We start from the raw sequence: 12,326 nt of genomic DNA, 5'->3' as shown, positions 1-12,326 counted from the left end.
GTTATTACTTCCTTCCCTTTGTTTTAGTTTCTACAACACATTTTTAACCTTTACATCTTCATTTTTAACGTTAAGAGGTCTTTTGTATATAACTTTTAAAATCAGTCAATGTTATACTTCATATACTCATATTTATTAAAAGTCCAAACCCTAACAAATTTAAATATCTACCCTTTTATTACCCATTCTATCATTCTTCAGTGAGTCTCAAAATTTTTTGGTCTAAGGATACAGCACTCTTAAAAAGTATTCAAGACCCAAAGGAGGTTCTTTTCATGAGATATATATAATGATACTTACTGTATTTGAATTAAAGCAAAAATATTTAAAATATTAATTCATTTAAAAATAACAATAAACCCATTACATGTCAACATAAAAAACACAAAATAACTACATTCCAAAACAAATGGATAATTTAGTAAAAAAGTAGTTTTTTGGGGCACCTGGGTGGCTCAGTCGTTAAGCATCTGCCTTCAGCTCAGGTCATGATCCCAGGGTCCTGGGATCAAGCCCCGCATCGAGCCCCTGCTCCACGGGAAGCCTGCTTCTCCCTCTCCCACTCCCCCTGCTTGTGTTCCTGCTCTCATTCTCTCTCTCTCTGTCAAATAAATAAAGTCTAAAAACAAAATAAAATAAAATAAAAAATATTCTGTACATCTTTTATCCATACATGACATCCACTGTGACATCACAAATTGGTCATCTGGAAATTATGGAGTTACACAGATTTTTCAAATCTGCATACATTTCACTGTATGTCAAAATATCATATTAGTTATTACTGCCACTGATCTCATCAGAAAAGTCTTTGAGTATTAGGAAGATATTAAGCTTATGGTGAGGAAGACAAAGTTTCCATTTTTGCTTAAAAGCTTGAAGTTTAAAAGTGGCAACAAATACTTCTGCTTGCTTTCTTTGAAAGACAGTCTCACTCATTTTCAAGAAAATGTCTGCCAAGGATCCAAGTCTGAAAAACCATAGTTTTTCTGTCATTTTTCCAATTAAAACTGAAACTCCATAAAAAAAGGGAGGCTAGTTCAGCTTGGAACTCAACAATTGCAAAAGTCCTTTCCCTCGACAGAACCAGCATACTCTGGTATGGAGCAGAAGGGTTTTATGCACACTTCTCATTTCATCACACACATGGACTCAAGGGTCAAGATTTAATAAAGCTAATTTTTACTGCTTCGCCAAGGACAAGTGAAATTGGCATATTTGTTGTTAAACTGCAAATGCCTGGAGATGAAGAATACACTGAGTATTTAGCACAGTGGTGCCCTGCCATGATTCATGCTAAGGCACAAGCATTTTCTCTCACAACTCCTTTGACACCATCCACGCAAATCTAACGCAGTGGAAAAAGTAAGTTACATCTTAGTATTTTTACAAAAACAGTTCTGGCCTCATGGAATCCTCAAAGAGCTCTGTAGACTTTGAGAGCATTGGAACTTCCTCGTTAAGGAATTTTCAATAATTTATCTTTCTGATTTTACTATTTATCTCAGGGACTCTTTCTTTCTGAGAAAACGGTTTTAATATGCCATATCGATTCATTCAACAAGGTCAACAGAACTCCAACTAAACTTTTCAATTCAAACTCCAAAATGTTTATATTTTTCAAATCCCATCTATGGTAATTCAAAAGTACTGAACTGCCATTACTACGAACAGGAATTTTGTTCCTTGGGCAGTCATCAGAGAAAAAGTCAACTTGTGCCGAGAAACTAGCATATCCCTCACAGGTAAAGGTAATAAATAAAAATACAGGATACAAAAAACTTTCTCTCAAAGCCAGTATCTGAAGCTCAAAAACAAAACAAAGCAAATAACTATTGGTTAAAAACTAAATCAGTTAAAAATAAATAAATAAATAAGCAAATATTCACTACCGCTGATATACTCACTTTCTGTTTATGCTGCTGCAAAAGGTTATCAAGATTATGTCGCCTTTTATAGTTAAAATAGAAGTTTTTGCATTGCGCTTCACTTTTAGTCCCCACCATTTTGGCAATTGCTGCCCAGTTACGACCATGTTCTACAAGACCTATATTTGAAAAACAGACCAAAGATTAATTGAACAATCACCTGATAAAGCAAACAAGAGAAATAAAATCAACTTAATTACAGTCTTCAAAATCATTAACACTAAAAATGTGATTTCAATTATTTATTGATATATTTTAATACATACTTAAATATGTATTGACACAAAATTCACTGACAGCTCTATTTTGCCACCCAAATTTAAAACATGCTCATTAATGGAAGGGCTCAACTTTACCCTTGTTATGTATCTCCCAGAGAGCTAGGACAATGTCAGACACACAGTAACAACTCAAACACTTATAAACTGAGTGATTAGATACTTCTAAGTCTTTGGAAACAGTATATCAATATAAAGTTAATAAGGTAATCTTATAATTAACACAAAATAAAGATATATATGACTAGATTTATAATCAGCATGTCTTCAATCCATTCACAATCAAGAAATGCCCTCAAAAAAATTAACGAGTTTTAAAAACAGCAACAACAACAAACCTGTGGTAATACAATGCATCACAGAAATCTATGCAACCTGACACTTTTCAACTAAATAATGTATGTACACACACACACCTATGTGTGAGGAGTATGGGCGTATAAACACACGTACACAGGGAGCTATAGAGACGTATCCAAGCAGGAATTTCCAGTACAAATTTAACAATTTATAGAAAAACATGAGTTTTTCAAGGTTAACACAAGTAGCTTCCTTAATAATGACAACTGGAAGATTACTTCCAAATCCTTCTGATACATGAACAGAGCTGAGAAGAGTCCTATGGAGGTGTGTCTACCTGAAAAAGATTGCTCTATGATGTAGCTAGTATCTACTCACTCCACTATGACATTCTGATAACAGATGAGAATAAATGTCAATCTTTTTTTTTCTTTTTTAAAAAATGTGAATCTTTTTTTTTTTTTTAAAGATTTTATTTATTTATTTGACAGACAGAGACACAGTGAGAGAGGGAACACAAGCAGGAGTGGAAGAGAGAGAAACAGGCTTCCTGCAGAGCAGGGAGCCAGATGTGGGGCTCGATCCCAGGAGCCTGGGATCACGACCTGAGCCGAAGGCAGACGCTTAACAACTGAGCCACCCAGGTGCCCAAAAATGTGAATCTTCTAAAAAGTTATACATGTAATCATGACAAGTCATGAATTTACTAATCATGGCAAATAAACATCAAATAAAAATATTTTGAGCACAGAACACATTAAACTGCTATATTTTTGGTAAAGTTGGTTTATATAACTCTTAAATGTATCACTTATTACCTATTAAATAGAAAATAAATCTGAAATGTGTCACTAAGAGGTCAACTTATTTACAATAATTTCTCTTTAGAACTATAAGGTAAATACTTAACTCCAAAAAGAGTTGGCTAATCTTTCTCAAAATTATTTTATTTAAAACACAAACTATTGTTCATTTATAAACCAATTATTTATCCTACTAGAAATTTTACTTCCATTTCAAATTACACTATCTTAACAAGCAACAACAGAAAAACACAAGATTCCTAATGTTCCAGAATAAGATCAAGGCAATGAGGGGGAGAGACAAAATTCAAACCTTTGTCCGGCTCCAAAGTTCATGCCCTGTCCTCTGAATCGCAGTGCAGTTTCTTACTAGTTTATAACCAAATGCCTTACAAATACAAACTGAGGAGATATGTACCACCCTATTAAATCCAACTTTTAAATAACAGAAAATATAGACTCTTTATATTAAAATACCCTCCAAAACACTGAATCACAGCGATGCTGGAAAAGTGAGAATAGTCCACTTGCTCTCTAACAAAATGACATTCAAAATAAAACTGTGCAGGGCGCCTGGGTGGCTCAGTTGGTTAAGCGACTGCCTTTGGCTCAGGTCATGGTCCCAGGGTCCTGGGATCGAGTCCCGCATCGGGCTCCCCCTGCTCTGTGGGGTGCCTGCTTCTCCCTCTGCCTGCCACTCCCCCTGCTTGTGCACTCTCTCTCTCTGTCAAATAAATGAATAAAATCTTTAAAAAAATAAAAATAAAAAAAATAAAACCGTGCAGAGAATCTTAAATCCCTCAAAATTGGGCCTCTTAAGCAAGGCACAGCAGGGTTACCTGAGAGGGCACCACCCCATCATAAAGAACTCGAGTCTACCTCTAAATTCTATTTACCATTGCAGAAGAACTTTCTTCTTTTTTCAATTAAAAAAAATTCATTCCATCTGACTTATTAACCCTGAGGAACCTAAAGAACTATAACTTACCTTTTTTAGCGACTTCCATTTCTTCTTCTGTCCATCGAGAGGTTTCTACAGGCTCTGTGGAAACTGAAATAAAGAGAGAGAACCCAGTAAGGCAGAGAAAACTTAAGTTCATTCACAGATGAGATGGCACCGACCTGCTTGTCTGACATAAAGCCTGTCTGAAGCATTAGGCAAAGGAAACTATGGACACAGGATGGTGGCAGGCTCTCCCCACCAACTAAAGGGGTATAGTCAAGGCTTCTCCGTTAGGATCTTTCTCAATGTTCTTTGAAGTTCCACCCACGTCTACATGTTTGTTTTATTTTCTATGAAGTCCCACCTCACCCACTGCCTTCCCACTATTCGAGCCCCATCCCTCCTCTCCTGAAGTGTGAAAGGAAGAAACAACAGTCCCCCTTCCTGTCCAGGCACAGTTCTCTCCTGCTCTCTGAATCCCCCATCTCGTCCTCACTCCTGGAGGCCCTATGACACCTAGTAAACACAGATGGATCACAAACTGCACATTCTCCCTTCTACATTAGAAAGGAAAGTAAGACTATCAGGCATGAAATGAGCTCCTGCCATATTCCCCTTCTCAATTAATAGTACCATCATCCATCCAGTCACTCGAATTATTAACAGCCTCCTCAGACCAATTTTTCAATCCTTCGTCCCATATACTACTCACATCCAATGATGTGTGTCAGTTCTAATCTCCCAAATCATCCCCTTCTTGCCTGGGCCACTGCGTGCATAGTGACACCCGTCTGGCTGGTTCCTCTGCCTCCAGCCCCTTACTCTCTCCAACCTGACCTCCACAACTGTCACTAGTTAGCTTTCTAAAACATCAATCTATGTACAAACATTCCTCTATTTAAAAACCCCTATGAGCTCCCACTTTGTAAGCAAAGCAGGATATAACTCAAACAAGGTCCATCATGATCTGCCCCCATGTGTTTATCTAGTTCTTTTCCTTGCATCCTTCCTTGCCATCCCCAGAACCTGGTTTCTTTATGCTTCATGTTATGGTAAAATTGGTACCACTGAACCAATGATGGTAAGCATTATTAACATGATCCCTTTATAAACTAATGAGACTGTACTTAGTAAAGGAGACAAAAATGCTTGGACCCAAGAATTTATTCCTATAAAAAATAATTTAACAGAAAGAAAATGTTACGTGACTCAAGATCTGTTTTTTCTTTACAGTGCTATCTCTATTAGTTTAAAGATGAGGGGGCAGGGGACAGCCGAATCATTCAGCAACAGGGAATGGTTCAAGAAATCGGGCCTCAGGGAACATGATGCCAACACTTCACAGCCATCAAAAAGCAAAAATGAAGATCACTTAGACTACATGATATTTATAATATGTCAAGTTAAAACATCAGAAAAAGCATGCACACTAAGATTACAACTAAGTAAAAAGAAAAACAGCTATATTAAGATAGCAAGATTGGGGCAGATCTTTTTCAAAAGACATTGATATTAAAGTTTAAAAAACGTAAAGGCCACGAAGAAGTAAAACTTTCACTACTTGCAGATGACCTGTTACTACATACAGAAAACCTAAAAGACTGCTAGAACTGATAAACAAATTCAGTGAAGTCACAGGATACAAAATCAATGTGAGAAAATCTGTTGCATTTCTACACACCAATAATGAAGCAGCAGAAAGAGAAAATAAGAATACAATCCCATTTACAATTGCACCAAAAATAATAAGATACCTAGGAATAAACCTACCCAAAGAGGTGAAATGCCTGTACTCTGAAAACTATAAAACACCGATAAAAGAAATTCAAGACAACACAAAGAAATGGAGAGACATTCCATGCTAGTGGATTGGGAGAACAAATATTGTTAAAATGTCTACACTACCCAAAGCAATCCACCCATTCAATGCAATCTCTATCAAAATGCCAATAGCAGTTTTCATAGAACTAGAACAAATAGTCCTAAAATTTGTATGGAACCACAAAAGACCCCGAATCACCAAAGCAATCTTGAAAAAGAAAAGCAAAGCTGGAGGCATCACAATTCTGGACTTCAAGTCATATTACAAAGTTGTAGTCATCAAAACACTATGGTACTGGCACAAATACAGACACACAGATCAATGGAACAGAAGAGAAAACCCAGAAACAAATCCACAATTATACCATCAACTCATCTTTGATAAAGCAGGGAAGAATACCTAATGGGAGAAAAATCTCTTCAACAAATGGTGCTGGGAAAACCAGACAGCAACATACAAAAGAATGAAACTTGGCCACTTTCTTACACCGTACACAAAAATAAAGTCAAAATGGATTAAAGACCTAAATGTGAGACCTGAAACCATAAAAATCCTAGAAAAGAACACAGGCAGTAATTTCTCTGACGCTGGCTGTAGCAACTTTTTTCTAGATAGGTCCCCTGAGGCAAGGGAAACAAAAGCAAAAATCAACTATTGGGACTACATCAAAATAAAAAGCTTCTGGGAGGCCTGTGTGGCTCAGTCAGTTAAGCGTCCGGCTCTTGACTTTGGCTCAGTCATAATCTCAGGGTCGTGAGACAGAGCCCCGCGTCAGGTTCTGCGCTGGGTGTGGAGCCTGGTTGGGATTCTGTCTCTTTCCCTACCCCTCCCTCTCTAAAACAAAAATTAAATAAAATTTAAAAATAAAAACATAAAATAAAATAAAAAGCTTCTGCACAGGGGCGCCTGGGTGGCTCAGTCGTTAAGCGTCTGCCTTCGGCTCAGGTCATGATCCCAGGGTCCTGGGATCGAGCCCCGCATCGGGCTCCCTGCTCAGCGGGAAGCCTGCTCCTCCCTCTCCCACTCCCCCTGCTTGTGTTCCCTCTCTCGCTGTGTCTCTCTCTGTCAAATAAATAAAATCTTTAAAAAAAAAAAAAAAAAGCTTCTGCACAGCAAAGGAAACAACAAAACTAAAAGGCAACCTACGAAATGGGAGAAGATATTTCCAAATGACGTATCTGATAAAGGGTTAGTATCGAAAATACATAAAGAATTTATAAAATTCAACACCCACAGAACAAATAATCCAATTAAAAAATGGGCAGAAGATGCGAACGGACATTTCTCCAAAGACATCCAGATGGCCAAAAGACCCAAGAAAAGATGCTCAGCGTCACTCATCATCAGGGAAATGCAAATCAAAACCACAATGAAATATCACCTCACACCTATCAGAATGGCTAAAATCAACAGCACAAAAAACAACAGGTGTTAGCAAGGATGTGGAGAAAAAGGAGCCCTCTTGTACTGTTGGTGGGTATGCAAACTGGTACAGCCACTGTGGAAAACAGTCTGGAGGTTCCTCAAAATTAAAAATACAACTGCCACCCAGGGCGCCGGGGTGGCTCAGATGGTTGGGTGTCTACCTTCAGCTCAGGTCATGATCTCCGGGTCCTGGGATTGAGCCCCATGTTGGTCTCCCAGCTCAGCTGGGGGTCTGCTTCTCCCTCTCCCTCTGCCTCTCTCCCTGCTTGTGCTCTCTCTCTCTCTCTCCCAAATGAATAAATAAAATCTTAAAAAAAAAACACAAAAAACAAAAATTGCCGTATGATCCAGCAATCACACTATTGGGTATTTACCCAAAGAATACAAAAACACTAATTCAAAGTGATACACGCATCCCTATGTTTATAGGAGCATTACTTACAATAGCCAAGATATAGAAGCAGCCCAACTGTTTATTAACTGATGAATGGATAAAGAAGATGTGGTGTGTGGATACACATACATACACATACATACACCATGGAATATTATTCAGCCACTAAAAAGGAAGGAAATCTTGCCATTTGCAATGACATGGATGGAGCCAGAGAGCATAATACTGAGTGCAGTAAGTCAGAGAAAGAGAAATACCATATGATCTCATTCATATATGGAATTTCAGAAACAAAGCAAATAAGCAAAGGGGAGGTGGGGAAGAGAGAGAGAAATAAACCAAGAAACAGACTCTGAACTATAGAGAACAAACAAGCTCACCAGAGGGGAGCTGCAGGGCAGGCGGGAAAGGGAGGTGTAGATATGAGTGAAAAGGGTGATGGGGATTAAGGCGTGTACTTCTCATGATGAGCACCAGGTGATTACAATAAAACCTCAACACCAAAAAAAAAAAGTAAAGGGCAGCCTTCCAGATTATTTGTAGGCCGTCGATATCGGAGGACCCTCCTGCTCTACCCTGGCACTGCAAGAGAACCCCGCACAAAATCCTGGCCTGTTCGCTCCCATCTTGCGCACTCACTGGGTTCTGGTGGGGGTGGCAGAGGCGGCGGGGGCTCCTCAGTGGCCGCGGCGGCCGCAGCGCTGGCCGCCGCCGCTTCGTTGGTCATGGACCGAGTGATGCGGCCCTTTCTGCGGCCCTGACTGTTGGCAGTCTTTCGTCCCCGGGGTGTGGCCTGCTCTCTCTCCTCCGTTTCTTCTGCTGTACCTTCCGTCTTGTCCTTTTCCTTGGCATTTTCTCTGGAAACAGAAGCAGACAAAAAGTTTGTGTGATTTGGAAGTATACGTGCATCTAAGAAGGTTGGGGCTTGAAATTTTTTTTTAATAGAAATTAAATAAGACTACCCAGTCTCTCAGTTACTGAAAACGAAATTTATGAAAAATGCTGTCATGCCCCAATTTTGAAGGGTTTTGACTGGCTCAAATTAAAATATTTCACAAAGGTCTGTTTTATTCCTTAATGGACTCAAAATTCAAACACGTTTCAAATCACCTCATTATGTATGAGAACACCCTATGAGGAAGTAAAGGATGGCAGCAGAAAAGCCGCTAGACCTGCAATCCAGAGGCAGCGGGGTACACCAAAAGGCGGGAGTCTGGGATTTCTTGCCTTGGCTCCAAGGTAAGTTTTCTCCTCTGTGAAATGAAGAGGCTGAAACAGATACCCTTTCCATAGTAATAATCTACAATACTGCTTCATTAAACCAGGCTCAGTATTCTCAACCATCTCCAATATTAATTACGTGCAAACAGGCCAGTGTGGCCCAGAGGTTATAACGGAGAACGGTCTAGAGCCAGGCTGCCCAGGTTGGTACCAGAGCTGTGTGATTTACTAGCCATGTGACCTGGGACCTCCCCTCCACAGCCTCTGTTTTTCTCATCTATAAGTGAGAATAATAACAGTATGTTTCATAGAGCTGTTGCATTGATTAAAAGAGTTAATCTATATAAAATGCTCAGAACTGTGCCTGGAACATAGTAAGCATCATATATAGATAGTTTGCTGTTATTAAGACTAAACCTACCTCAGCCACTTAGGAAAAACTTGATCAATAAATAAAGGGTCATTATTATTAGCAGCAACAGTACTGCATGTAACACTAGAAGCCTATTCTCTGTACTACGCATCTCCCAGGATTGTTAGATTTAAAAACAAGGCCCCTAATGTACATTTCTGCAAATGAATGGATAGGTGGCAATACTCAAAGACTCAACTGCTCTTGCTTAATGGGAGGTGTTGATTTTTTTCAAATTTTATGTACTTCAAGCAAAGATCTGTTGTAGCTTACCAAGCTTACCCCAATAAAAAAATTCTTCAAGAATCTTCCCCCTTCGGTCCTGAACTGCCCTTGCAGTTACCCTACAGGCCTCTTTCTCCACCTCTTTATTCCCTTAGCAATCTAGCTACCACTACAGTCTCATCTTAAAGACGTTTGTCAAAAGTCACCAATGGGGGAAAAAAAGTCACCAATGACTCAAAAACTGCAAGTTCAGATGACCTTTTCTCAATTCTTGTTGCACGGATCTTCCTGCTGCAACTGATCCTAAGGACAATTCTTTTTACATCCTTCTCAACTTTTAGGACTTCATGCTTTCCTGATAGCCCTACTGCTATCCTGGCTCTCCCTCTGGGGACTGCCTTCTTCCTCTCAACCTTTCACATTGCATTTCCCAAGGCTCACCCTAGCCTTAAAACTCTGTGAGGTTACCCCATTCGCATCCATTCCAACGGGATGACTCCCAGTCTGTATCTTTAGACTCACACCTCCCATCTCCGAAATCTTCTAAGATCCAGAGTTGTCTTCCCAAATACCTGCTGGAAATCCCTATCAATACACCTGGATTCCCCATCAATACTAAGTCAACATGTCCAAAACCATGCTTGTCAGTGCTCTGCCTCTTGCTTCCCTCCATGGAACAGTACACATCACGCACCATTAACAGTTCTGCCATGATCATATTCATTCATGTTTACAGATCTGGCATCATCTTTAGCTTTTCCCCTTTTCCTTTACCTCCTATATGCGATCTCACGCCAAGGTTTGGTTACTTCATCTCGGTAACAGTCCTCCCACTAATTCCACCATCTCGATTTCTACTACCACTGTCCTTAGTCAGGGCTTTGGTACTCCAAACCACTCTTCTGTAACAGCCTCCCTGACTTGCATCTCCAATCCATCCATTCTCTGCTGCTCGTGGGTCAATATTCTAGTAGAATAGCTTTGGTAAGAAACCACTCCATCCAGGGGCACCTGGGTGGCTCTATCAGTTAAGCGTCTGGCTCTTGATTTCAGCTCAGGTCATGATCTCAGCGTTCTGAGATCAAGCCCCACATTAGGCTCCATGCTCAGCAGGGTCTGCTTGAGATTCCCTCCCTCTCCTTCTGCCCCTCCCCCTACTCATACATGCTTGTGCATGCACACTCCCCAAAAACATAAATAAATCTTAAAAAAATTAAAAAAGGAAACAAACCATTCCATCCATTGAAACCGCTACCTACAACTCACAACACAGACTATTTTAGCTTCATTAAGGTTTTACTTAATCTAACCCCAATCCACCCTCCACTTTTCTTCTTCAGCTGCCCTCTGTTCCAGTCTAATAAAACCATTATAATGTTGCCATTTCTTTTTTTTTTAATTATAATGTTGCCATTTCTCATAGCAGCACATCTCCTTGCGTGAATCCCTCTGTTCTTTCCACATTAACCGCTAGCTCCTGCATAAAGTCCTCTAAACTATCCAGACAGAAGTAACCCTGAACCTCTTTTCAGTCTCCCAACATCCTTTACTGGCTCTGCTCATTTCTCCCGGGCTTTCTTCTTTTTCATAAATAGTACTTGCATCTTGCCTAGCTTTCCTCTACTAGATCATAAACCACCTTGGAATAGTACATATCTTATGTACTTTTGCATCCTCCATAAGAGCTAGCTCACATCACTAATAAATGAATGCTTGTTAATAGAGATTTTAGGAAAAAAGAAAAAACCAAGATATGGCAGTTTCATAAGAGCAGAACCACTGACCACATGGGAGTATAAATGTTTTACCCAAACTTAAAAAAAAAAAAAAAATTGCTTTTAATAGTTACTTCCTCAAGTACAACATTAGAATGGCAATGGCATGAGGATCCAACTCTTTAACAACCATACCAAGTGATTCAGGCTGTAGTTGCCACAAAACCTGATAAACCTTCAGTATTTCTAAGGGGATTACAGAAATAACACAATAAATATTAAAAAGAACAAACTACTGATACGTGCAACAACCTGCATGGATCTCAATGTCATTATGCTAAGTAAACGAAGCCATGCACAGAAGACTACATACTGCATAAATCCATGTATATGAAATTCTAGAAAAGGCAAAACAGATGAGTAGTCGCCAGAGGCTGGGGATGGCAGGGGAGTGTGGGAAAACCTACGGCAAAGGAGCATATGGAACTTTCTGGAGTGATGGGAACACTCTATGTCACAACTGTGGCAAGAGTTACACCAGGGCATATATTTGTCAACATATATTCAATACACACCTAAATTGGTGAATTCTATTCTGTAAATAATGCCTCAAGAGAGCCAATCCCTGGTGGAAAAACCACCAACTGAGCTGCTAAGCGCCCCCCACCACCCCACCACAATATGTGCATTAAGGCATCAACAAGAGCCGTCTCTGAGCGGCAGAATCACAGGCTGATTTTGTTAATATTTTGCTCCCTTTTCCTCATTTTCTATAGTGAACAAGAATTACTTTTATAACCAGGCAAACAACAACAAAACCACAAACAAACCAGGAACCCCACTTTATACAATAAATAAAA

The 12,326-nt window shown here is 39.5% G+C and overlaps 1 protein-coding gene across 19 annotated transcripts in view; it reads right to left on the bottom strand.

Moving 5' to 3' along the window:
• The window catches only part of NCOR1 (nuclear receptor corepressor 1), a 157,753-nt gene that overhangs the window by 58,156 nt on the left and 87,271 nt on the right, over positions 1–12,326 (bottom strand). For all 19 annotated transcript variants that reach the window (XM_078067955.1, XM_078067963.1, XM_078067956.1 and 16 more), the window contains 3 exons: positions 8,533–8,750; positions 4,298–4,360; positions 1,908–2,047 (listed from right to left, as the gene is read on the bottom strand). In XM_078067955.1, coding sequence (XP_077924081.1) covers positions 1,908–2,047; positions 4,298–4,360; positions 8,533–8,750 — 421 coding nt within the window. The remainder of the gene's footprint in view (positions 1–1,907; positions 2,048–4,297; positions 4,361–8,532; positions 8,751–12,326) is intronic.

Source organism: Halichoerus grypus, chromosome 2 (genome assembly GCF_964656455.1).
Source record: "Halichoerus grypus chromosome 2, mHalGry1.hap1.1, whole genome shotgun sequence".
In the NCBI taxonomy this organism is placed as follows: Eukaryota; Metazoa; Chordata; class Mammalia; order Carnivora; family Phocidae; genus Halichoerus; species Halichoerus grypus.
Note: the sequence above shows the minus strand (reverse complement) of the source record. Positions and strands in the feature narration are given on the sequence as shown.